Below are 25,119 nucleotides of genomic sequence, written 5' to 3' on the forward strand. Positions count from 1 at the left end.
TAACCCACTGCATAATCATGATATTCAGAGACTTGGAACCATTATTAACGGGCAGCAAAATTTTTATCGAAAAACTTGGATTTTGTGTTGAGGAACATATTCTAGGAACTCTGCATCACCTTCGCACATGCCGGAAGATACCCCATATTAACCAATTTACCCGCTATTACCCGCTGGTTATCTCCATATCCCGTTGCTACGCCATTTGCCACAGACCCTATACGTTAATGCTGTATCTATTGCTTTCGTAAACAACATATAGTGACTGAACTCAAGAATGTCTGGTTTTCTTTGATTCTATTAAAAAAATTCGCGTTCTCAATGTGACAGGTTCCTTGGATAAATTATGATGAATGGAGGCTCGATTGAGATAGGCTATTCAGTGCTATTCAAATCAAAAATAGGATCCATCAGAGACAAACTGGGGATTGTTTTGGCTTAACATCTTCTGTGGCGATTAAGGTTAACCTTTACCCATGCTAAACCATTGACCCATTTTACGCTAAAAATCCTCTTCGTGTATGTGTAAGATTGGCGCGGGAAACGCATGAACTAACTCGATGGGAGTGGAACTGGACAACTACCATTGACAAAGAATACATAGATCTACCAGCAGTAGCAATTGGCGTAGCAAGAGAGGTAAAAACAGACTGTATATGTAGAATGCGTTTTGAGCTCCCGCTGATGAGTAATTTGAAGACCCAATTAAGCGGTGCTCGTGCTCTCTGGTTTCGTCACCCCGGTAGGATGCATTTGCCTCGGAACAAAAATACGGCATATCTGAATAGGCGGTAAAGTAAAATGGCATTTTATTGATTCCTATTGTGCGAAATACAGGTGCGGTGGCTTTTAATGATAATGATTCTCCGGTAGGCATCGTCGACGGAGAGTGAGAAGCAATTTAGAAGTGATGCCTCGCGTGAATGACTGATATGCATGATTTGAGTTTTGATTCGAGGGATGACTCGTTGGGATGGATTGAAGCGAATGGGGTGGGCATGGAGTTTCGTAATCGATCAAATGCTTCTTGAGTGGCGGTCAAGGAAAGCGAGGTAGCCGGTTCAGCGACGGCGATGCTGGTAGGGTCCGCATCCGCTTTTTCTCGCTTGATGTCCCGCTCCAATGCATCCAAAAATAGGAGATCATGTGGCACCGAAAACCAATAAAACACTTTTTGCTTTTTCTGCGTGCGGATGCAATTGTTCTTATACAGCATCTCCAAGAATTCCGATTTCGGTTCCTCCAAGCACGCGTCCGTCCCCGGTTTCAAATTACGCAAATCGCTAAAGATTCCCTCTTCAAATTTTTTCATATTGTACACAGGCCGACCAAAAGCGTGAAAGCGGTAATGGAGCGATCGTACAATATCCGTGCCTGTGATATGAAACAGATCATTCCATAAAACGCAGGACACACTTTCACCAGTGGGCAGGATATGCGGCTTGACGGCGACATTAGAATCCCAGTGATTAGTGGCTGTAGCGAAGAAGTGACGTAATTTCTCGATTTCCCACAGACGAAAGTTGATATTGTCGTTACTGGGAGCAGGTAAAGGTGCTGGTGGGTGAGCTGTCGGCTGTTTCATCTTGGGTGGAGCAGTTGAACGACTAGTGGATTTCGATTTATAAATGATCATCATTCTGACAGAGACAGATGCATTCTGTGGAGTATTTCTTTTTTTTTCTAGCCGAGTAAGAGTAAGGGGCATTAAAACATGGCGTGATTTATATAAGCATATGAATAAAGAACGAAAGAAAGAATGAGAAATAAAAACAACAAACAAGTGCGAAATATCCTGTTGAAACAGATATGAAAAACGGAGAAAGTGCAGACTGCAGCATGTGCAAGGGGTGAGCTTGTTTTTATTTTTGACGTCTCAAAATGGGTTCGCTGCTTGTAAAGGTAAAACTCCCCTTGTCTCATTGGCTCGTTAGGGATCTGACTGACTATAATTGTGAGTAGATGCCGAAGTAATATATAATCTCAAAACATGCCGCCTGTTTACCGTATTTGTTCCTTTATCTCGATATCAACAGGGTTGTCGATCATTGCGCTACTGGTTATTTGGCAGAAGCAATGTCAGCCGCAGAAATATGCCAGCTGGTTTACTGTGTAACCAACAAGGCAGCAGCGCTGATCGTGCGTCATTGATTTGCTTCCAGTGGTTTCTTTATGATTAATCCACCTACGATATTTCCATGCTCCAAAAAGGTGGCGCAGAAGAGAACATTTTTCACAGTGACATGCGTATCATGGTTGAAGTCAGCTGTGCTGTTAAGTTTGATCATCCCATCAAGAAAAATGGCGCAGATGATTCGGTTAAAGCAACTGTCTCATTAAACATTACCATGGTTGCGCATGTGACAAAGTCGCAAAAATATTGAGACAGATCAAAACGAATCAAGCCTTCTATTGCCAGTTTTTAAAACTGGGATTTTGCAGTCATGCTTGGCTTAAAGTGCATAGATCGCTCGTGCGACCGCCGGCTCCCTTCCATTCAAAGGTTATGATATAAACAAACCAATCTTCCCTGTGCTGACAAAGTCTCTCCAGCTGTCGAATGTCCATTTTCGATATGATGTTGCCTAAATTCACAATTGTGTTCCGATTTCTCATAGCACGATGTTATTATAGATCATCGTGAATCACATACAGAGTTCTCAGAGAGAGAGAGAGAGAGAGACAGAAATCAGTTGGCATTTCAGATCAATGATTAGTGTCGATGCAGCACGTTGTATCGTAAACAGTTGTGACAAAGAGAGGCAGAAATCAGAGATAAGAAAAAATATATACTATTAAGCATTCCTCAAAGGTGTGGATCTCCCAGTTCATTGGCTAAAATAATATAGCCATTACATGATCCAACGCGTACGATTACGGTGACAGGTTAATTTCCCCAATACCTGACACCTTTCAAGGCGTGGACAATTTGGTTTGTTTTTCCATTTCCCGCCAACCGCGCCACAAAACGTAGGCCTGTCCAATAGTCAAAATAAGGTCAAAGGCGTATTTTGCGTAAAACTATGAAGGAAAAAGCATCAATCACAATACAAGATGAAGCAAACATTCTACCCTATGGAATCAAACTTACCACAAAATGCAGAGGTTCAGATTTGAAGCACTCCAACTGCAGAAGAGCAAAATAAATCAAAATGTTACAACTTTGTGCCCAAAAGCCTTTGAAAATAAAGCGTATCATACCATTGATGGATAACAAGCGCAAGTACAGCGATTGAATGAACTTTTGCGGCCGTCTTCTTTTTCGTAGACGAATGAATAAGCGTTGAACAGGCCCATCTAATTTTTTAAACGCAAATAACATTGATTTACTTTGAGCAGCGTGTCCAACTTGGTCAAATTTGATTTTGAAATTGCTTACAAAGAACACCTGCCGAGACAATTGCAGGTACAAATTTCCGTTAAACGGATGTTTGGACAAGTTCCAGTTCATCAAAATCGGCATCAACACTGTGCTTAGCACTATATTGTACATGACTGGCTTCCTATCGTATTATCAGTAACGGCAATTGATACAAACAACATGAGCTTAACTTACCATATATTATATTCTTCTCCGGTGGAATTCATCAATGGATAAACAGAAAAGACATATGATGCAAAACCCACAGCTGCTAGTGTAACGTTGAACCCGTTCTTCTTCAAAGGAACCCCATTACAAGAACTAAAACTACGGTAGTATTTCATGAAATCCCCCATTTTAAAAGCCGCAAGCCCCTGAAAATATTGTCAGGACAGAGACATTAAATCATTTGCATCATTTTGTGTAGCCTATTGTAAAGTCAAGTTACCATTGCCAACCATAAGTGGACAGTTTTGTTCAGTTGGGGATCCATGATAAAAGCCCAAGCACATGTCAAAAAGAGAGCAACCGGGAAAACAAATAAAAACGTATAGGTAGCATGATGCTCAATAAGGCTCCAAGGGCTATAAATTCATTAGTACCGTGTACAATGAAACCATCAAATGACACACAATATGGAATAAGATATCGTTACCGCTTGGGTGAAGGTTGAGCTTGCCGTTTCTTTTGCATGTATGAAAACCACTGTGCCAAAAACGCTGAGATGATAGCTGCAGTACAAGTACCTCGCCATGATATTATGATTGGCACCCGACTATCCAAGATAATGTCGCAACAAATTATGCCCCAGATTGCCATTAACATAAATTTATGTTGGCTGTGGGTTACATAAGAAATTAACAAAACCATGTCTGATGCTAACGATCTACTCAGCTGAAATAAAACAAGTGAGACCAATACAGACTAATTGAAGAACTGGGGACACTCTATTGCCATTGCCACTCACCATTTTAAATGAGACGTCCGTATCTGCGATGCATAGGTTATTCATAAATACAATCATCAAATACAAGATCCACACGTTTGGTTGCTTTGCAGGGATATTGTCTTGAGTATCAGCTGCAATTTGTTCGGATTTTTCTTGTTTACATTGCTTGGATGCTGGCTCCGCACTAGGTGACGACGTTGGATGCTCAAGCAAGTTAAAGATTCCATACAAACAGGCCGTCAACTGAATATATAAAAACATTACTGTACCTTGGTTTCCAGCGAGACACAACAGTGATGATGCATAATGTGAAGAGATAGCCGTACCACCTACGAACTTGCTTTGGAGAGTGATTTTCGTCATCGTAAAAGCTGTGAAGAAGCGATATAGCAAGGAGAAACATCATAGCTATGGCTAATAGCGAATTGCCTGAAAATGATGTTCCTGCCAGCTCGTTCTTCTCGTCCCGTGAATGAGGAAGTTTGCAGACATCCGAATACGCATCAACAGAGGGTTCTGTCATGATGGAAAAAAAAGAGCTGTAAAGATGAAAGCAGTAAAAGTAAACTGGTCGAAAAATAAAGAGATACGAAACTTATAAGAGAAAGCATATGGTTGTACAGACTTCAGCCACGGCAACTCCGCGTAGCATTGTACTTTATTGCAATGACCAGATCAATCCAAGTTTGTTGCTGATCGGTTTATACATAATAAGATCAATTTTGTCGGCATTTGCAATTGTCCAGTAAAACATGAGGTAGTTGATTATGAACACTTGCACCCCATAGGTTTCCAATTGCAATTAGATAATTCGGAAAATGTTACGCTTGATTTCGCTTCGTTTCACAATGTGGTACTGGCTCCAAAGGCCGCGTTTTATTTAAAAAATGCTAATAATAATCCCCTTTTTCTCTCACATCTTCAAATGCGTGTGGTCTTATTCGATTCATTTTTTTGGGGGGCGGAGGTGAGAAAGGCATATAATATTCATCCGAGGTATTTCTTGACGAGCATCGGACACCACATTTTTCGACTTCACTTCGTCAAGAATAAATAGCTCTTTTGGCGATCCCAAATGGCATATTTAATAGAAACATTCAACTTTCTTTTATATAGGATATTGTTGTTCAAGAGATGCAAACAAAATGTATTAAATGCGTTCCATTCGAAGACTTTTGTCAAGCATGTGCACAGAGTGGCGATTCATGTCTAAAAGAGCGGGAGCACGCTGCGGGGTGCCGGAAAATGACGCAACTGCACATACTTTGTATATGGACTCGAATTAGAAGAATTCATTTGTAGATCTCATAGGACGTATACCAAAAGAAAAGAAAAATAGTTTGGCTGGAAAAGGCACAGCTTGAACTTACCATAATCATTTTCGCCAATTTCTAAATGTAATGAGAAACGCGAGGATCGCTAGTCAACGTATTGAAAAGCAAATAAACGCTGAGGACCCATCCAGAAACTGGACAGTACCAAACCCATAGCAGCAAAGCACATGTGAGTGGATTCCTTCATCATTGCAACCGATAACATGCTACACGAGTCTCACGCATGTTATCATTAGGCCCCAACACAATGAGAAACGCGAGAACCGCTAGTCAACGTATTGAAAAGCAAATAAACGCTGAGGACCCATCCAGAAACTGGACAGTACCAAACCCATAGCTGTACAGCACATGTGAGTGGATTCCTTCATCATTGCGTTGGGGTAACTCGCTCGGATTCGTGTTCTTGCCAGGCACACGTATATAAGAAACAATGAAAGTTAACCATACCGCAGCTAAAAGACAGCAGATATAGACATACCATGATCATTTTCGCCAATTTCTAAATGCAATGAGAAACGCGAGAATTGCTAGTCAACGTATTGAAAAGCAAGTAAACGCTGAGGACCCATCCAGAAACTGGACAGTACCAAACCCATAGCAGCAAGGCACATGTGAGTGGATTCCTTCATCATTGCAACCGATAACATGCTACACGAGTCTCACGCATGTTATCATTAGGCCCCAACACAATGAGAAACGCGAGAACCGCTAGTCAACGTATTGAAAAGCAAATAAACGCTGAGGACCCATCCAGAAACTGGACAGTACCAAACCCATAGCTGTACAGCACATGTGAGTGGATTCCTTCATCATTGCGTTGGGGTAACTCGCTCGGATTCGTGTTCTTGCCAGGCACACGTATATAAGAAACAATGAAAGTTAACCATACCGCAGCTAAAACATAGTAGTTATAGACATACCATGATCATTTTCGCCAATTTCTAAATGCAATGAGAAACGCGAGAATTGCTAGTCAACGTATTGAAAAGCAAATAAACGCTGAGGACCCATCCAGAAACTGGACAGTACCAAACCCATAGCAGCAAGGCACATGTGAGTGGATTCCTTCATCATTGCAACCGATAACATGCTACACGAGTCTCACGCATGTTATCATTAGGCCCCAACACAATGAGAAACGCGAGAACCGCTAGTCAACGTATTGAAAAGCAAATAAACGCTGAGGACCCATCCAGAAACTGGACAGTACCAAACCCATAGCTGTACAGCACATGTGAGTGGATTCCTTCATCATTGCGTTGGGGTAACTCGCTCGGATTCGTGTTCTTGCCAGGCACACGTATATAAGAAACAATGAAAGTTAACCATACCGCAGCTAAAACATAGTAGTTATAGACATACCATGATCATTTTCGCCAATTTCTAAATGCAATGAGAAACGCGAGAATTGCTAGTCAACGTATTGAAAAGCAAATAAACGCTGAGGACCCATCCAGAAACTGGACAGTACCAAACCCATAGCAGCAAGGCACATGTGAGTGGATTCCTTCATCATTGCAACCGATAACATGCTACACGAGTCTCACGCATGTTATCATTAGGCCCCAACACAATGAGAAACGCGAGAACCGCTAGTCAACGTATTGAAAAGCAAATAAACGCTGAGGACCCATCCAGAAACTGGACAGTACCAAACCCATAGCTGTACAGCACATGTGAGTGGATTCCTTCATCATTGCGTTGGGGTAACTCGCTCGGATTCGTGTTCTTGCCAGGCACACGTATATAAGAAACAATGAAAGTTAACCATACCGCAGCTAAAACATAGTAGTTATAGACATACCATGATCATTTTCGCCAATTTCTAAATGCAATGAGAAACGCGAGAATTGCTAGTCAACGTATTGAAAAGCAAATAAACGCTGAGGACCCATCCAGAAACTGGACAGTACCAAACCCATAGCAGCAAAGCACATGTGAGTGGATTCCTTCATCATTGCAACCGATAACATGCTACATGAGTCTCACGCATGTTATCATTAGGCCCCAACACAATGAGAAACGCGAGAACCGCTAGTCAACGTATTGAAAAGCAAATAAACGCTGAGGACCCATCCAGAAACTGGACAGTACCAAACCCATAGCTGTACAGCACATGTGAGTGGATTCCTTCATCATTGCGTTGGGGTAACTCGCTCGGATTCGTGTTCTTGCCAGGCACACGTATATAAGAAACAATGAAAGTTAACCATACCGCAGCTAAAACATAGTAGTTATAGACATACCATGATCATTTTCGCCAATTTCTAAATGCAATGAGAAACGCGAGAATTGCTAGTCAACGTAGTGAAAAGCAAATAAACGCTGAGGACCCATCCAGAAACTGGACAGTACCAAACCCATAGCAGCAAAGCACATGTGAGTGGATTCCTTCATCATTGCAACCGATAACATGCTACATGAGTCTCACGCATGTTATCATTAGGCCCCAACACAATGAGAAACGCGAGAACTGCTAGTCAACGTATTGAAAAGCAAATAAACGCTGAGAACCCATCCAGAAACTGGACAGTACCAAACCCATAGCAGCAAGGCACATGTGAGTGGATTCCTTCATCATTACATTGGTATGATAAAAATTGTCTGTTGCTCCTTTGGAAAAAATAATTAATTTCGCAAGCAAAGGGAAAAAAACCTCCGACTACCGTATTGCGTCATCGTTATTGAAATGCGTCGATGCAGAATCGATTTACTTGTATCACCACAGATAAGATTGTTCTCGATCAAGTCACTTGCTTTACCTCTTGCATCTTTCCCTCCACAATGTCAGATTTAGCTCAAGGTAAGCATACTGCGTGTTGGGGGAAGCGATGAGTCTAATTACAGGTATTTTTTTGTAGCATTAGAAATTTACGTCCAAACTAAAAGGGCAAGAGCAACTATACAAGGCTTCATCAATAACGATGAAAACCACATCGAGGTGTTGATTGTTTGGTTTGAAGCATTTGCCGAATATGACGATGCAGTGATGGCTTTTATTAAAAAGTTCAAGAAAGTGTACAAGGATATCATAAAAAAATCATACAAAAACAAGGCAAAAGTCGATTTGAAGAGAATTTTTCAACTGTCAAAATCTCAAACGAACGCGTTGGTGAATGGAAGCAAAGTCTTGGAAGAAGCTACAAATGCTGCCTCAGAGAAATTAATCTTGAGACTGAAACGAACACCAACGGTATAGTACTAAAAAATAGTTTGTTCAAAAAACGATATCGATAGATGCACTGATATAATGAAAATATATGTTATAGACTGTGCCTGGTACGTCTTTCTCATCCTCATCTACTGGTGCTTCCTCATCTACTGGTGCTTCTTCATCTACTGCTAGCGGTTCATCGATTGAAGATAAATTGAAGTCATATATCAAATTGTCTAAAGATCAATCAAAAAGGCACGGGTTCAACTTGCAAACTCAAGTACACAAAGTATTAGCCAGTCAAAACATAATACTACTCAAGGAGGGACAGGTGTGTCCAGAACTCGCAAAGCATGTCGATACCGCATACCTCCTGAAAAATATCAGAGCGAAAGCAATGGCCAAAGATGTCACAGTCGACAGCACGATGTACTTGTCACTATGCACCTTGTTTCGAGATGTGAACAACACAATCGACCGAACAAAGCTGAAGATCGAAATCAACCGACTATTTGAAGTTGCCTCCAAAGAGGATCGAAATATCATCGAGATATTCGCTAATTTGGTTACCAAACTGCCCAAATTCGAACGACTTTCTCCTGTAGGAGAAATGGAATTGACGGTGAATTTTTTGGACCCAATTCTTTCGCCTATGTTTCATTGCCCAGACAACAACAAGCATCTCATGTGGTTAAATCGTAAAGATGAAAACACAGCGATATTCCGACCAGATGCGACCACTGTTGCGATCCAGCAAAAAGCAGATACTGTTACTTTGGGATACGTAGAAGTGAAACCGCCAGATTTCGAATCCAATCCCGAGTTGGCATTCATGGACTTGGTTCGTTTAGCCACATTTTCTCGCCGTTTGATGTTAAGGAAAAATAATCGTAAGGTGATTGTGGTGCAATGTATTGGTTATCACATGGTGTTCTACTTGGTCTCCGCATTCACAGAAGAAATCACACAAATGGCTGAGATCTTGTCCATCGATGTCCCCAAAGACATTGGGCAGATTGGGTGCCTTCTACCAAAGGTAGACGACTTCAAGCGACTGTTACTGTTGTACGAACATCAAATAGAGACACGGTACAAAATCTCTAGAGCACTTGAGGAAGAAGACGCTGCTCCACCAATGGATGCAATCAACCCCAAACGTCGCAAACAAAAAATCCCCTCGTTCTCTTTGGTGTAAGGTTTCGCGCTCTACCTACTCCCCTCCCCCTCATCTATTTTTTCTCCTGTAGTCCAATATGCATCTATAACCTATGAAACAAAGCATAACCAAGTTATCCATTTCTATATAAAGTCTTTTAAACTGTTTCCATTTAGAATGTTATCGAGCTTTATTGAATAATACAACAGTAAGACTTCTGGATTTAGTAGAAGTAATCTACAGCAAATGCGATTTAGTTTTGTCAAAAGCGCAAATTGGATTCTAACAAAAACCGCGAACTAATCTTAAAAAGCGTCAATTGACACTGGAGACACTGTAAGTGACCAATTGAAGTTAGACTACTTGAAGAACTGGGGATGATCTACTGTTATTGGCACTCACCCTTTTAAATGAGACGTCCGTATTGCGTTACATAGGTCATTCATTAATACAATCATCAAATACAAGATCCATACGTTTGATTGCTTTGCAGAGATGTTGTCTTGAGTTTCCGGTGCAGATAGTTTGGATTCTTTTTTTTTCAGATTGCTCAGACATTAATTGCTCTGATACACGTTGCTTGGAAGTTGGATTCGTACTAGGTGACAATGCCCGAGCAAGACAAATAAACAGGTCCGCCAATTGGATCTTTAGAAATATTACCTTGGTTTCCAGCGAGACACAACAGTGAAAATGCATAATGTGAAAAGATAGCCGTACAACGTAAGAACTTACTTTGGCGAGTAATTTTTGTTATCGTAAAAGCTGTGAAAAAGCGATATAGCGAGGAGAAACACTCATCGCGTTGGCTAATAGCGAATTGCCTGAAAATTATGTTCCTGACAGCTCGTTCCTCTCGTCTCGGATATGAGCAAGTTTGCAGAATCGGAATACGCATCAAAAGGGTCTGTCATTATAAAAAAAAACAGAGCTGACATGATAGCAGTAAAAGCAAACTGATCGAAAAATAAAAGATACGAAACTTATGAAGGTTGCATATGGTTGCAGGGGCTTCAGTAACGGTCTCCGCGTAGCATTGTATTTTATTTCAATGACCAGATCAATTCAAGTTTGTTGCTGGCAGGTTTAAACATAATAAGATTAGTTCGCCGGCATTCCTCTCTGCAATTGTGCATTAAAACACTGGGACAGTTGATTATGGACACTGAGACCCCATAAGTTTCCAATTGCAGTTTATCGGAAACCCTAATGCTCAGGATCTGGCTCGGCAGGAAAAATTCCGTGGATGTCGAAATTTCTTTGACTAAGCCTCTGTGACGGTGAAATGCCAGGTTTGGGCAACAAGCAGTCTGTGTCCCAGTTGGGCGTCGTTTCTGTTCAGTTTCCATCCGTTCACCCACCTCGTCCCAGTAGTTATCATGATTATTCCTGTTCGATGCTTCTCATGCGGCAAAGTCATTGGTAACAAGTGGGATACCTACTTGTCGCTTCTCCAGTCTGATTATTCGGAAGGGTAATGACGCAACCTCAGCAAATTGGATTATCGTATTTTGTTTGCTTATTATATCCTTTATCTTTTAATTGATAGTGAGGCTTTGACGGCTTTGGAACTCAAGCGTTACTGCTGTAGACGTATGGTCCTTACACACGTTGACTTGATTGAGAAATTACTGCACTACAATCGTAAGTGTTGCAAATGCCAAGTGATTTTGTTACATGATTGAAAAGATCCAGATTTCTGATAATTTTGCTTCCCATTTTGCAGCCTTGGAGCGCAGCAGAGGCGATCGTCGTTAAACAGATTCCAATGGGAGAGTACAAGATTTGGTCGATTCCAATGGTTCTCTTTTTTTCTTCTTCTCGAGTCACAATACCGCAACAAGAAATTTCTCGTCTTCATTTACAATCATTTTCTCATTTTTCCCATGTTAAATAAAAAAAAAAGAAATAATTCATTTTCAGAGCAAGTGGGGGATTTTGACAAGTCTTGGATTTCTACTCAAATCGTCAATAAGCAGTTGATGCGAATTGACACTCCGGACATGATATTTGGATACGGTAAGCTGTTTTTGATGGAAGGAAATAGAGATTTGTTTGGATGATCACAACATTACAAACATGCTGTACGAATATCGTCGGCCGTGGTTTTTCCATATTGAAAGAGTGAGGAGGTCTCTGGGTCAGTTGATCCTTCGTCGCGGTGCGAGTATGCAATTGGTGTGGACTTGCATGAAGAAAAAAAGAAATGAGTCCCGGATTTTTCATTTAGTTTGATGAGATGTTTTCCTTTAGCTCGGTTTATGTCAATGATATGCAGTGGGTCCAAGCACGACAAAAAAATGTTGGGGACCGAGAGAGAAGGCCCGGAAAGGAGAGGTGGGATTTATTTTCCGCTGCAAGAGGCGCCTGTGCTTTCATGCAATCGAAAGCAAGAATTAACGAGGAAGAAAGAATCCAAAAAAAAGGGATGATCGTACCGGAGTAGGAGATTGTAGACAGTCATACCGAAAATAGCCAACGGAAAGAGTTGCCGTTGGGTGGTTTGAGTCGATTTGTTTACGTTGAATTTTACCCACTTGCATGTTAGATGGGGTGTTGGGTCACAAGGGGTTATGTTAAATTTGACCCTGAAGATCGTCGAGCCTATCAAACCGTGGTGATAACTATCAACTGATGCCGGAACTCCATCAAAGCGCACACCGTGCAGGGTCTGTCATATTGCTTGACAAAAAATGAATAAAAAGGTGCTATTCCCGGCAAACCATCCAATATCAGTGAAAAAAAAAAAGAAAACTTATTCAACTCATTTTTTCGAAAACCATGGCTTATACCACTAAAGTTATCTGGGGTTTTATGTTGGAGAATACCTACTTTATGGAGTTCGATGTATGTAATCATCGCATCATCGAGCAAGCTTATCATCAACGGCGTATGCGTCAAACAAGCCATTATATTACCATCCGAGATTCTCATTTGCCAGCGCCCGCACGGATCTACTTTGGCGTGGCTCAAGTCCACTTGCGGATGCCAGGAACACGCTACTATGTCAAGCGAAGGGTGGTCCAACGACCAATCCCCAAACGGACCATGGCCATCGCACCCACCGTCCCGGCGTTTTCACCATCCACTTTGACCTCTTCAAAAACATACACTGCTCCAGCTCCTACTACTACTGCTGCTGCTACTCCTCCCTGCTATCCTCCATGTTACGAACTATCCCAGCCTACATGTGAACCTGTATTCTCGGTTCGACCTTTCTCGTCACCTTTATCAGCGTCCTCATCCTCGTCTTCCTCCACATCTTCCTCGGCGTCCACAATGTCTTCTGCTTCTTCCGTATCAAATGCTTCGATCTCTGAATATACTGTCCCTACTTATTCTCCATACTACGTATGTCCGCCGTCATTATCATCTCTTGGGCGTTATCAGACTACCGTGCCCTTCGACATGACATTGGATCCTACCCTTGCAGCCATTCTTTACTGTGACAACGACGGCGCTCCTCTGCAGCCGCCGGCACAACCCAATATGTACCCTTTCCAGCGCCGATTTCATCAACATGTTCCCTCTTCACAATGTGCAGCAACGAGTTTGGCCCAAAATAGATGCTGGAATCCATCCATGACCGAGATAACATACCAGCCATGAACTTGGAATTCCCAGATTTTATTTTTGTCAATAACATAGTATAATTCTTTAGTCCATCATTTTATAATAAAAACTAGGATTTTCACAGTGAAATTGATTAAGCAGACAACGTTCATCAAGTCCGTCATACAGCGGCTAAAGTTTACAAAGAAGGGCGAATTGACATCCCCACATGCACCCCAGTTTAATTGTGGAGTGCAGGGGACGTCACTTGCATTTGAGTTGACTGATACGCAATTAAAAAAAAAATGGGTTGGCCTTGTAAAGATCTCATCATCATAGTAGGAATAATAGAAATTTCTATGCATCGACGACAGCCAACATTTCATCAGCGAATACCATTTCTTTAATCTTGATCGAACAATGGCTTGATTAGCAGATGTACCATGTTGTGTACTTGGCCGTTTAAAGTAACAAATATCATAAAACCCAAAAATAAATCGAATTCGGGATCGAATTCAGGACCAATGCGTGTCAAATCTGGGGGAGGGGAGAGGAAATAGAAAAAAGAGGTTATCTAACACTGTCGGTCTAAATTTATAAATGACTCTCATATGAACGCGTGGTCCATCTTTCATTATCACTGATAATGAGAGCGGCTTCCAGAACATCCCAGATGTTCTTGGCATACACAAACTCAATATCTTCCTTGACCCGATCTGGTACATCCGCTTCCACATCCTTTCGGTTACGATATGGCATGATGATCTTGCGGATACCTGCTCGATGAGCCGAGATCACTTTTTCTTTGATGCCACCCACCGGTAGAACTTGTCCACGAAGCGACACTTCGCCTGTCATGGCAGTGGTGGTCGGCACATAATATCCAGAGAACAGTGACACCAATGAACATACCAGGGTCACGCCTGAAAAATTACCACATCAGTTTTTTCACGCGTTTTCCTTAATTAAACACAACCCCTCTTAACATCTATTGATTTATCCTTACCTGCACTAGGTCCGTCTTTGGGGACTGCACCACCAGGTACATGGATGTGAACATCATAATGCTCGACGATGTTGACCTGCTGTGTTGCAGCGATTTTAAGTTCGTGGGCATGAGCTTTGACCCAAGAGAGAGCAATTTGAGCCGACTCCTTGATAACCTCTCCCAGTGAACCTGGAGAAAAAAAATTAAAGATGAGTCCACTCGAGAATATGGTCCCTCGGCTTTCTCTCATATATATCAAGCAGTACCTGTCAGTTGCAAATCGCCTTTGCCAGGCATTTTCGTGGATTCGACAAAAAGAATGCCACCATTGCCACTACCCGAATATGCAAGACCAGTCACCACACCAGGCACTGAATCGCGTTCAGCGACCTCCTTTTCGAAAATGGCAATCTAAAATTGGGAGCCCCCCATTGTTATCATACCGTGATAAAATCAGATGCGCAGCCTAGTTTCGTGATTTATATTTACCCCAAGGATAGACTCGAGGTCATCCAGTTTGACTTGAGCAATATACTCGTCCTCCTTGCCTTGGTCACGCAGGTCAGCCAATTCCACACATTTAGCACGAACCACAGCTGCAATGGTTCGTTCAAAACTTCGAACGCCACTTTCACGAGTGTAATTTTCGGCCATTTTCAATAAGACGTGGTCCTCCATGGTCACTTGCCCTTCCTCGAGACCATGCGCTCTTACTTGCTTCGGCAACAAGTGCGATCTGGCAATATGGAGTTTCTCCTCAAAGGTATACCCATTCAAATGAATCAATTCCATACGGTCGAGTAAAGGTTCAGGAATGGTATCGAGAGAATTGGCCGTCGCAATGAAAAGGACATTCGACAGATCAAACGGAACGTTGAGGTAGTGATCCGAAAACGTATTGTTCTGTTCAGGATCCAGTACTTCCAGTAAAGCAGCCGCTGTAAAGGTGACCCCGTTGGTTTTTGTTCAATATGCAATGTCCCTTTTCCGTTTTTGCTTCCGTCTTGCATCCCAACTCACCTGGGTCACCGTAATGCGTTGAATGAACCAGCTTATCAATTTCATCTGTAACAAATCATGAATATTCTCTTTCCATTCTGCTTTCGGACAGCCGATCCTCATTGGGACTTACCGAGTAAAAACAGCGGATTGTTCACACCACATTTGCGCAGGCCCTGAATAATCAAGCCAGGCATAGCACCTACATAGGTACGGCGATGACCACTGAAATGTCAAATTTCATTGGTGAGTTTTTGATTTGTTATCCTGGGGGGGTCTGTGGTTGCAAAAAAGACCGTGCCATACGTGGTATGATCCACTTACCGCATATCTGCTTCATCACGCACGCCGCCAAGGGAGACACGATGAAATTCGCGCGACAAGGCCGCAGCTATAGATCGTCCTAGAGATGTTTTGCCAACACCAGGCTAACATCACCAAGCCATGTTAAAAAAATCTCGATGCCAAGCTAGAGGAAACGTGGCGAAAAAGAAAAAAGAAGAAAATCCCCTTACTGGGCCGACAAAGCAAATAATGGGGGCTTTGAGATCGCCTTTGATCTTGATCACCGAAAGATACTCGATAATTCTCTTTTTCACATGATCCAGACTAGTAATTCAATTGAAAGCGTTAACGCTACATGCTGTTCATCCAAAAAGTGGCCTCCCCTCCCCATTGCCATTCAGTTACCCGAAATGATCTTCTTCCAGTTGTTGTTTGGCTCGTGGAATGTCAAGCACTTCTTCGGATTTCTTACTCCAAGGTAAATCGGCCATCAGTTCAAGATAATTGCGAAGCACGGACCATTCACTGGAAGAAGGTTGCAGTTTCTTGATTCGTTTCAGTTCACGTTGAGCAACGGTGGCTGCTTCCTTGGGAAGATCGGCTTCTTCCAATCGCCGACCCAATTGCCCAATATCGTCTTCATCTTTGCCGCCCGAATTGCCATCTGATTCGCCCAGCTCTTGCTTGATGGCTTCCAGCTTTATCCAATCATTGTTCAGAATTTGTCATCACAAATTCCCCCCTTTGTTAAATTTTCCTCTTACCTGTTGTCGGAGATAGAATTCGCGCTGTTTCTTGCTCAATTTCCCTTCAATGCTGGAGTGAATCTGTTCAGAAATTTTAAGAACCTAACCAAAAAGAAACGTATGATTTAGCGCTATTGATAAGCAGAGAAGAAGTAAAGAAAAAGCATCCGTGCATTGAATTAAAAAAAAAGAGTTTTCCATCTTACATGCAGTTGTCGAGCCATCCACTCGGAAGCTTTTGCCAAACGTTCTTTGACGTCCATCGTCGATAGCATAAAGAGTTTCTCATCAAAAGAGGTTTCAATGACCGACATCATCAAATCGGCTAAAACAGCGGGTGACAGAGTATCGACGAGTTTGGATAATTGCTGAATCAAGGTATCAGGCAGCTGCAAGTCTCGCATTTTGGTCGTGAATTCTCGTACGAGTGCTTTGAATGCAATGATTTCATCTTTGGCTTGTTCAAGCGCTTCTTTCCCTTCAGCGGGAGGATAGCTGACCTTGGCAATCAAACCTGCCGTATCTTCAATGTACTTTTCCACATGGAACCGAGCCACACCTTCAATAAATACAGAGAACACACCGAGCCCCGACCGCTGGATTCGAACAATACGGGCAGCACAACCATGGGTATAAAGACGATCTTTTTCCTCGTCCTTGACAAAACCTTGCTGTTCTTTCATATCGTCGGGCAACTCGGTCATGGTGGACGGTTGCAGCGTGGCGTTTTTATCCTCTGGGGAAGCAGATAAAGGAATGCAAGCGAGATAAGTAGTTTTCCGCTGGTCTGACATGCGACGATGCTTCCGAGTTAAAGCAATGGCATCCCTTCCACGCATGGTGAGTTTCATGACGACCGACGGTAGAAGCACCTTGTTATACAACGGTATAACAAGCATAGTATCAGGTAAAGTAGCCATAATTTAGTAGAAACGATTTCGTTGAAAAGCGACCAAGCAAGCACAGAAAGAAAGAGGTAAGAAAACGAAAAACGGCGTCCACTGGGAAGCATGTGAAATGAACAAACTGCTATTTAATTCAATCTCAGCTCGACCATGCATTCGAGGCCTCTCCCCACAAAAAAAAAAATTATTGGTTGCCGCTGCGGCAACCTCAAATGCCTTCAACAATCGTTATACACAGCATTCGAAAGAAGAAACTTGCAAGTAAATATATGTGTTTGTCAAATGATAATAGATCGTCAAAGACCGTGATACTACATATCAAGAGGCACATTATATTTTTAATAAGAAAAGATGGATTGATTTATCTGTATTATCAGTGGCGGATCACGCAATTCTTGGACCAGCTGTATTCAATAAATATAAAAGCTATGCTAGATACTGTAGAAACGAGTACTTGTACTATATCGTTCTGTGAGCGTTAACTTGGCACCTGGAATACATCATCATTGACGAATAATGTCAACGGAGAAGAGGGTAGGGCAGTTCAACGCTCTTCGTTCTTCGTCCATATCAAACTTTCTGGTGTTAATCTTCTTGTCGAGACTCTCAATGACAGACATCACGGCAGGGGCTTCAATAAGAGGGCACTCGGCTTTTGGCAAGTGGATTTGCAATTGCATAGTAGGATACTGTTCATCTTCTTCCAACAAGTCAGGAGAACAGTTGTCGTCGGTATCATCATTCGGTTCATTGGCCCATGACGAAGGACCCGTCAGAGTTGTAAATCGAAGACCGCTCTTGATTAAACCCACACCCGGCCGGATCGGCGAAACAGCAAATACCAGTTCCATCAATCGACCGAGATATTTGCACACGGCAATCCCCTTTCGGCCCACCATGCCTTGAATGGTGTAAAACACAGGATCAGGCACCGTACCGCCTTGACGGTAAGCAAGTAGCAGAGCAATCACGGCGCGTTCGTAGTGACTCAAGCCAGGAATATTGGCTAACGGACCGCCAGGTAGCGGCATATGGAAAGCAACAAAGGCACGCGTTTCCTTGGGATAGTGGGAAGTAAGGTTGGACAGATGGATGACGGCAGGCAGTAAACGGTGCAGCTGAAGAGGATGGCGCGTGTCCAGATAAGGATCAGGCAAAGCATCGACGAGGATGCGGTAGATGGCCTCGTATTCATCGTGTGATAATGCGAAAGGCGACAGCGATGCGTATGCCTTGACGCCCTCCAACAGCGGATCCTTGGCTTGCTCCTCGGCCGACAACAGTTGGAAGCAGAATCCTTGACGTACGCCGCCTTCACTGAAAAAGACACGACGGATCTTGAGCACTTTCATGATAGCCGAGACGAGGAAACAGCTGGCGGGAATCATGCTTGCACGGCGTTTCGAGATACGGAATACACGCAATTGGCGCATCATGTCCTCAGGATCCTTGTCTCGATAGAACTCTGCCAGTTTGTAGAGTTTTTTGCCTTGGATACTGTAACCATTGATGATAGGAATCGGGTATGTCAATTTGTGGTTCATCTGCTTTGGTGGCAGCAGGTCGTCTTGCCCTTTCAAGGCCATTGACAGATATCCTAGTGCACGAAAACCACCACCACTCATATACAGATCATAGCCGTCTTCATACAAGAGATGACTGGGTGGTTGAGTCCGTACGGCAGCATCGCTTATTTGTTCCACAATTTCATCGTACAGAGCTTGGCGTTCCTCGGATGTTCGGCAGAGGGCGAGTTTTCTTTTTAATGCCGCTGCCCCATATGGTAAGGAGACAGGTTCCTTGGCTACACGAATATTTCCCGCTTGGGCTGCATTCTCGCCTTCGCCTTCCGTCACCGTTGTCACATAACTGAGTTCCACGGATCCACCACCCAGATCCATGGTCAATCCATTCACTTTGTAAAAGGAGCCTTTATATGCCACCGATCAGCATTCCGTTTTCATTCTTTTTGAATCTTGCTTGCTTACCAACAATGCCAGAGGCTGAAATCAGTGCTTCTTCTTCCTTTGTCAGTAGAGAGACCGTCCACCCTGTTGCATCGTATATGCGTTGAAGAAATTCGGCTGAATTGGCCGCTACTCGAGTCGCTTCGGTGGCAATAACACGCACATTGGCGAGATTTACGCCGGAATCTTGACACAAAGATCTGAACCGTAAAAAGCTGGAAATAACTTGGTCCATGGTATCCGAGGGCACGATACGTTCGTCACCTTGACTGTCTAGCAAAGAGATGGGGGCTCGTTCTTCAAAGGCGACGGGCAAATGACGGGCCAAGGCACTTACAATACCGAAGCGAATGCCATTGGATCCCATGTCAACGATGCCAAAGGGCGCTTCCGTAGTCGCGGTCACCATGGTCAATAAGGTTGTGTGTTGCGAAGTTTGGAGAGAAAGAACAAGAAGGGAAAAAATGTAAGCGAGACGGTTTCAGACAACTCGGTCGGTTCAACGCTGAGGGTTTATCGGGCAGCGATATTTTTTTTTTCCGGAGTCTTTTCATCCTTATCTTTTTGTATATTTATACTTCTTTGACTCAGCCTCCTGTCATTTCCTCCTGCTACTTTAGCAATTTCATCAAGAATATACAATTAAAGTATGAACCATTCAGCTTGCTCCTCGTTCACTATCGGCACTACTCGCTTGCCCTGCATGGATGTTTGAAATGAAGGCGTGTTTCAGGTCAGCGTCCTGTCGCTCACTCTGTCTTACAAATCATCGTCTTAATCGGATATCGGCATTTCAAAAAATCCAGGCCAGTGCATGGTCATGTTTTGCGATGCCCATTGGGCTATTTAAGTTGGACAAAGAGAACTCTCTCATATACCATAAGCGAAGACTTTGCCAAATAATCTCACACTCTTGACAACAGGGATCATACGATAGTTTGTATCATTTGACATCTTGTTTTATTGTCTAGGAGATGGAGCAATAACATGTTTAATTGGATCGACCACCCACAAAAAAAAAATTCATTTGCTACATTTTTGGATACGATGTCTTTCATCTATTAAAGTTGCATCCAACCCTGATTTTACCCAACAGCGCTACGGAAACGAAAAGTGAAATGCGACAAGAGCAACCACTGCCATTAAACTATAACAGTCGTCATTGTAACCACATTACCCTTTACATTAAAGAGACAGCAGTGACATTTTATGCACCCGTGCATGTCACTGGATCCCAAACACAAGAAAAAGAGAAAATAGACCTTTTCTGCTATCACTGCATCATCTATATTTTTTGAGCGTGGGGAAATACAACCTTTATTAACAATGAGCCCTTCGTCTACTTGTAGAATTCAAAGTTGCTGTCCTCCTTCTTCACATTCGCCTTGTAACCCTTCTCGAGATCTTTGCTTAAAATGACGTATCGGTTCTTGCGCACTGCATGCATACCCGCTTCCTGACAAATGGCAGCAATCTCAGCACCCGAAAGTTTGTCCGGTCGAGATACAACTAAGAAAATAATGCAAGACACATCAGTATCACGATATTCGCCAGCGCACAATCTTTCACACCCAAATCCATTCAACTTACAGTCTTCCAGATCCACTTCTTCCGACAAATTCATCTTTGATGTGATGGTAGAAAAGATCAATCGTTTCTGACGACGATCCGGTGTAGGGAATTCAATCTTACGATCGAGACGACCAGGACGCAATAAAGCAGGATCCAATGTATCTGCTCTGTTGGTTGCCATGATAACCTACAGAAAACGACAGTCAGTTCAACATGCATCTTCTTTCCTTCCCCCTCACCCTGCCTCTGTGTGATGACCAAAAAAGAGACAGAAATGGATCACTGCAATCCGTTTGCTTACCTTTACATTGGATGTCTGATCAAAACCGTCCATTTGATTCAATAATTCCAGTAGAATACGTTGCACTTCTCTGTCCGCACCGGTTTGGGCATCAAAACGTTTGGTAGCAATGGCATCAATTTCGTCGATAAAGATAATGGCGGGCGAGTTTTCTCGTGCGAGTCTGAACACGTCACGGACCATGCGAGGGCCTTCACCGAGATATTTTTGTACAAATTCGGAACCGACGACACGGATGAAGCTGGCCGTGGTATGATGTGCAACGGCTTTGACGAGCATAGTTTTACCGGTACCGGGAGGACCGTACAATAATACACCGCGAGGAGGATCAATACCGATTTGGCGATAAAGATCAAAGTGTGTCAAAGGTAATTCGACGGCTTCACGAATTTCCTGCTTTTGAATATCGAGACCACCGACATCTTGGTATGCAACTTCAGGTCGTTCATCGGCACCCAACAAGGCAATGCTGCTGTCGGCCTCCGGAGGTAAAACGTCGACCAGGGCGTTGGAGTGACGATGTAAAGCCACGGAAGCACTGGGCTTCAGTAACTCACGATCAATGGTACTTAATATGCGAACAACGTAGTTGGAACCGGTTGTAGAGCCGACAATGCCCGTATGCTGGTCAATAGGTTCGAGGAACTGGCCAATCACCAAAGGCACCGACTTGATACGCTTCACTTCTTCTTGCGCTCGTACCAGCTCCCGCTTCAAATTCTTTTGTTCATCCTTAATGTATTCTTCCTGCAACTGTAAAAACTCTAAATTTCGTTGAAGCTTTTTCAATTTGACGTAAAGATCTTCTTCTGATAATTCTTCCAGTAAGCTGGACTTTGCAGCGATCGTCACAGGATCCTTGAGCTATAAAGAAAAAACCAATACAGAGAAACAGAAAAGCCAGTCATCAGTATCGTAGTTAAATTGGATGCTCGCTTTCAAAAAGTACCTCCTGCTTCAATTGAACGCCAATTTCTTCCATAATGTATAAGACAAATAAAAAAGGGTGTAGAAAGTCGTTGAAATGAATTTGGGACTACGCGTCCTTTGCGTCGAAATTCACAAAATCGACCTTGCGCAACGTCATCACTCATCTAACGATTCAGACCCCGCCACCATCCGTCATATTCACTTTTGATTCTGCCTTTCTGTTACACGCAATGCAGCATACACGAGTTAGGGATAAGATGAATAGCAACGACACAACAACAAGAAAGCTTCCATTTGGGCATGTAACACCTATAGTTCTTTAGTCGACATCTTATTACTCATAACCACGCAGTTTTGGGTTGCCTGAATAACGAGGTGGAACAAGATACCCAAGACAACCTGGCACTACATCTATCTCTACAGGGAGATTTGTATACTCAATGTTGTGGCCACTGGCATTGTTGAGAATAGGCGATTTTTAATTCACTGCTCGGGCCCCTCCTTTGAGGGCTGTGGGTTGGTGCATTGAGTTGTCGCTGAGTCTCGACATGCACCTGACAGATTTTTTTTTCTGAGTCTTTTGAAAGTTTAATCTTTATGCCGCTGCCACCTTGGCCTTGGTGTTTAGTTATCAGATTGTTTTATTCAGCGTCTCAAACACCACACATTTTCGCATCGATAAATTTCTTGAACACGGGTGGATTCAAGCAAACATTCGTGCGATTTCATTCCCAGTTTGGAGCCAATCGGATTTGCCGGAGTGCCAACTCCAAACGACACAAAAAGTCGACCTTGTCTGCTTTGTTTTTTTGCAGAAAACGAATCCAAAATAAACCATGAGCGACTTCGACGACATTCCCGACTTGGTCCCAGCCAGCGCACCAGAGTAAACTATTCTCTACCTAATATGGCACGCATAAGCGAACTGGCTTGACTGATTTGCTTTCTTGCACTAGATTGACTGAACCCGCGTCAGCCGCCCAGCCTTCACAAGAGCATGAGAAAGATCAGCGCAAGATTCCTGTCACCATCGTCACAGGTACGTAACGATCTAAGTGCCAGAAATCTGTTTCGTCTCATGCTGTCTCTGTTTGACAGGTTTCCTGGGCAGCGGCAAGACGACATTGTTGAACTATATCATGACGGAACAGCACGACAAAAAGATTGCCATTATTTTGAACGAATTCGGTGAAAGTAAGTAGAAAATAAGGTAGTGCTTTTATTAATACTGTGTATTGACAAAGTGACTGGTTAGGCAGCGACATTGAAAAGTCATTATCTGTCAATAAAGACGGGGACCTCTTTGAAGAATGGTTGGAACTCCGTAATGGTTGCCTTTGTTGCTCAGTCAAGTACGTTCGCTGTTGGCTAAAAAATGTTGGTTTCAATCGTAGACACGAGCACTTATGCGTCATCTTAGGGATAATGGTGTACTGGCGATCGAGAAATTAATGGAGAAAAAGGGAAAATTCGACTATATCCTGCTGGAAACCAGGTAAAACCGTCTTTCCGCATCTTAAAAAAGGGGCCTACAGCTGAACTAAAAGAATACAGTGGTTTAGCCGATCCTGGTCCAATTGCCTCCATGTTCTGGTTAGACGATGGTCTTGGCAGCGATATTTATCTGGACGGAATTGTTACCCTGGTCGATGCAAAGCATATCCGCGAGGTAGGTGGTTATACTCCTTATTGTAGGGTAACCATGGACTCACATTATGGTACTGATATTACCTTAGTATTTGAGAGAGAAGAAGGAAGATGTATATATCAATGAAGCTCTCAAGTAAGCTGTTTTGCTTTTGGTGCATTATCGAAAATTTGGCGATCATTTCCACCCTAACATAATGAATAACAGACAAATCGCCATTGCCGATCGTATCGTGATCAATAAGAAGGATTTGCTTTCGGAGGAAGAGATTGAGCGTGTCGAACAAGATATTCGAGCTGTCAATCCTGTAGCCGACACTTTACGCACGGAAAAATCACAGTAGCGTATCATCCTCGCATCACAAACTGGGGTACGGATGTCACTAAGCTAATCATTTTCTTCCATCTATAGCGTACCATTGAGCTTCGTACTCGATATTCACGCCTATGATACACACAATGTTGATGGTTTGGCTGCTCAGACAGAAAAACTGAACCAACACAGCCAGACGCACACACATAAACTCGGTCATGTACGTGATTTTCCTTTTTTTTTCTGCTCTTGAAATGTTTAGACTTTTTTAATAATGCCATGAAAAATAGGATGTTCAAACGGTGTGCATCCAATTTCCGCAGCAGTTGGATACTCTCCAAGGTTTGGAAACGTGGATTCAAATGCTATTGTGGGAAAAGACCGTCCCCACTTTAGAAGGAGAGCCTCCTCTTACAGATACGCCCGTGGTCGTACTCCGTCTCAAGGGAATCATTGGTCTTCCCAAAGATAAATTATCTGCCAATGATCGCGACAATGCTCGTAAACGTATGGTGATTCAAGGCGTTCAAGAACTGTATGATATCCAGGAAGGATTTGTTCAAGAAGGCTCCGATGAAGATTGTCACAAAAATAAGCTTGTTTTAATCGGCAAGAATCTCGATACAGAGGCCTTGATCCAGTCCTTCTCTGCATGGATGCATATGGACCGCTCCCTCTTCAGCATCGCGTAACACCGACATTGACTCAAGAATAATCTTATTGTTTTATTGTATACAGAAACCCCATGTTGAGCAATAGATCAATTAACCTTTTTTTTTTGCTGTAACTTTTTGTCTTGGACCGAATATCTTCTGTTCATATACGTAAAAAATCACACATTTGTTTTCTCATCAGCGTACGCTGGGATAAAAATAAGATTTAAAAATGGCTTGGATAAAAAAAAAAATTACAAGAAGCCTTGGTGGCTGGCAATTTGTTCTCAAGCGATGGTCTCTTACC

At 42.8% G+C, this 25,119-nt stretch overlaps 10 protein-coding genes across 10 annotated transcripts; 4 read left to right on the top strand and 6 right to left on the bottom strand.

The window, feature by feature from the left end:
• Positions 1–1,042: 1,042 nt before the first annotated feature.
• Positions 1,043–1,441, bottom strand: BYT42DRAFT_466616 (STE like transcription factor-domain-containing protein; the record flags this gene model as incomplete). Its single annotated transcript, XM_051563518.1, has 1 exon — positions 1,043–1,441. A coding segment is annotated over one exon (399 nt), but the record flags the coding sequence as incomplete, so codon positions are not given.
• A 1,415-nt stretch (positions 1,442–2,856) lies between these two features.
• Positions 2,857–3,706, bottom strand: BYT42DRAFT_151235 (uncharacterized protein). Its single transcript, XM_051562290.1, has 5 exons — positions 3,557–3,706; positions 3,380–3,499; positions 3,202–3,297; positions 3,092–3,127; positions 2,857–3,021 (listed from the first exon to the last, which is right to left on the bottom strand). The coding sequence occupies exons 1-5, from the start codon at positions 3,557–3,559 to the stop codon at positions 2,914–2,916; spliced, it is 363 nt and encodes a 120-aa protein (XP_051418643.1). The 5' UTR covers positions 3,560–3,706; the 3' UTR covers positions 2,857–2,913.
• Positions 3,207–4,310, bottom strand: BYT42DRAFT_151226 (uncharacterized protein). Its single transcript, XM_051562289.1, has 4 exons — positions 4,017–4,310; positions 3,810–3,945; positions 3,380–3,735; positions 3,207–3,297 (listed from the first exon to the last, which is right to left on the bottom strand). Exons 1-3 carry the CDS (start codon positions 4,229–4,231, stop codon positions 3,553–3,555), a joined length of 534 nt encoding a protein of 177 aa, XP_051418644.1. The 5' UTR covers positions 4,232–4,310; the 3' UTR covers positions 3,207–3,297; positions 3,380–3,552.
• Positions 4,311–8,336: 4,026 nt separating this feature from the next.
• BYT42DRAFT_588650 (uncharacterized protein) lies at positions 8,337–10,158 on the top strand. The gene is made up of 2 exons (XM_051570282.1): positions 8,337–8,837; positions 8,914–10,158. The coding sequence occupies exons 1-2, from the start codon at positions 8,634–8,636 to the stop codon at positions 9,991–9,993; spliced, it is 1,284 nt and encodes a 427-aa protein (XP_051418645.1). The 5' UTR covers positions 8,337–8,633; the 3' UTR covers positions 9,994–10,158.
• Positions 10,159–11,266: 1,108 nt separating this feature from the next.
• BYT42DRAFT_588654 (DNA-directed RNA polymerase I, II, and III subunit RPABC5) lies at positions 11,267–11,880 on the top strand. Its single transcript, XM_051570283.1, has 3 exons — positions 11,267–11,428; positions 11,504–11,598; positions 11,681–11,880. The coding sequence occupies exons 1-3, from the start codon at positions 11,334–11,336 to the stop codon at positions 11,710–11,712; spliced, it is 222 nt and encodes a 73-aa protein (XP_051418646.1). The 5' UTR covers positions 11,267–11,333; the 3' UTR covers positions 11,713–11,880.
• Positions 11,881–12,711: 831 nt separating this feature from the next.
• BYT42DRAFT_608644 (uncharacterized protein) lies at positions 12,712–13,651 on the top strand. The gene has a single exon (XM_051571202.1). It carries the CDS (start codon positions 12,736–12,738, stop codon positions 13,561–13,563), a length of 828 nt encoding a protein of 275 aa, XP_051418647.1. The 5' UTR covers positions 12,712–12,735; the 3' UTR covers positions 13,564–13,651.
• Positions 13,652–13,867: 216 nt separating this feature from the next.
• On the bottom strand, positions 13,868–17,680 carry BYT42DRAFT_523265 (ATP-dependent protease La). The gene is made up of 11 exons (XM_051565303.1): positions 16,731–17,680; positions 16,543–16,626; positions 16,184–16,476; positions 16,009–16,102; positions 15,818–15,921; positions 15,627–15,718; positions 15,515–15,559; positions 14,984–15,432; positions 14,761–14,905; positions 14,513–14,683; positions 13,868–14,429 (listed from the first exon to the last, which is right to left on the bottom strand). The coding sequence occupies exons 1-11, from the start codon at positions 17,442–17,444 to the stop codon at positions 14,101–14,103; spliced, it is 2,520 nt and encodes an 839-aa protein (XP_051418648.1). The 5' UTR covers positions 17,445–17,680; the 3' UTR covers positions 13,868–14,100.
• Positions 17,681–17,932: 252 nt separating this feature from the next.
• Positions 17,933–19,805, bottom strand: BYT42DRAFT_505176 (Ppx/GppA phosphatase family-domain-containing protein; the record flags this gene model as incomplete). The annotated part of the gene is made up of 2 exons (XM_051565010.1): positions 17,933–19,359; positions 19,418–19,805. 2 exons carry the CDS (start codon positions 19,803–19,805, stop codon positions 17,933–17,935), a joined length of 1,815 nt encoding a protein of 604 aa, XP_051418649.1.
• A 930-nt stretch (positions 19,806–20,735) lies between these two features.
• Positions 20,736–22,251, bottom strand: BYT42DRAFT_595965 (26S protease regulatory subunit 6B; the record flags this gene model as incomplete). The annotated part of the gene is made up of 4 exons (XM_051570897.1): positions 20,736–20,905; positions 20,987–21,155; positions 21,270–22,133; positions 22,219–22,251. The coding sequence occupies 4 exons, from the start codon at positions 22,249–22,251 to the stop codon at positions 20,736–20,738; spliced, it is 1,236 nt and encodes a 411-aa protein (XP_051418650.1).
• Positions 22,252–22,792: 541 nt separating this feature from the next.
• Positions 22,793–25,074, top strand: BYT42DRAFT_588668 (CobW/HypB/UreG, nucleotide-binding domain-containing protein). Its single transcript, XM_051570284.1, has 10 exons — positions 22,793–23,085; positions 23,156–23,238; positions 23,298–23,393; positions 23,455–23,551; positions 23,620–23,694; positions 23,754–23,868; positions 23,936–23,982; positions 24,055–24,186; positions 24,259–24,379; positions 24,450–25,074. Exons 1-10 carry the CDS (start codon positions 23,036–23,038, stop codon positions 24,849–24,851), a joined length of 1,218 nt encoding a protein of 405 aa, XP_051418651.1. The 5' UTR covers positions 22,793–23,035; the 3' UTR covers positions 24,852–25,074.
• Positions 25,075–25,119: the final 45 nt, after the last annotated feature.

This window comes from Radiomyces spectabilis (genome assembly GCF_025331425.1).
Source record: "Radiomyces spectabilis strain NRRL 2753 chromosome Unknown BYT42scaffold_17, whole genome shotgun sequence".
Lineage (NCBI taxonomy): Eukaryota > Fungi > Mucoromycota > Mucoromycetes > Mucorales > Radiomycetaceae > Radiomyces > Radiomyces spectabilis.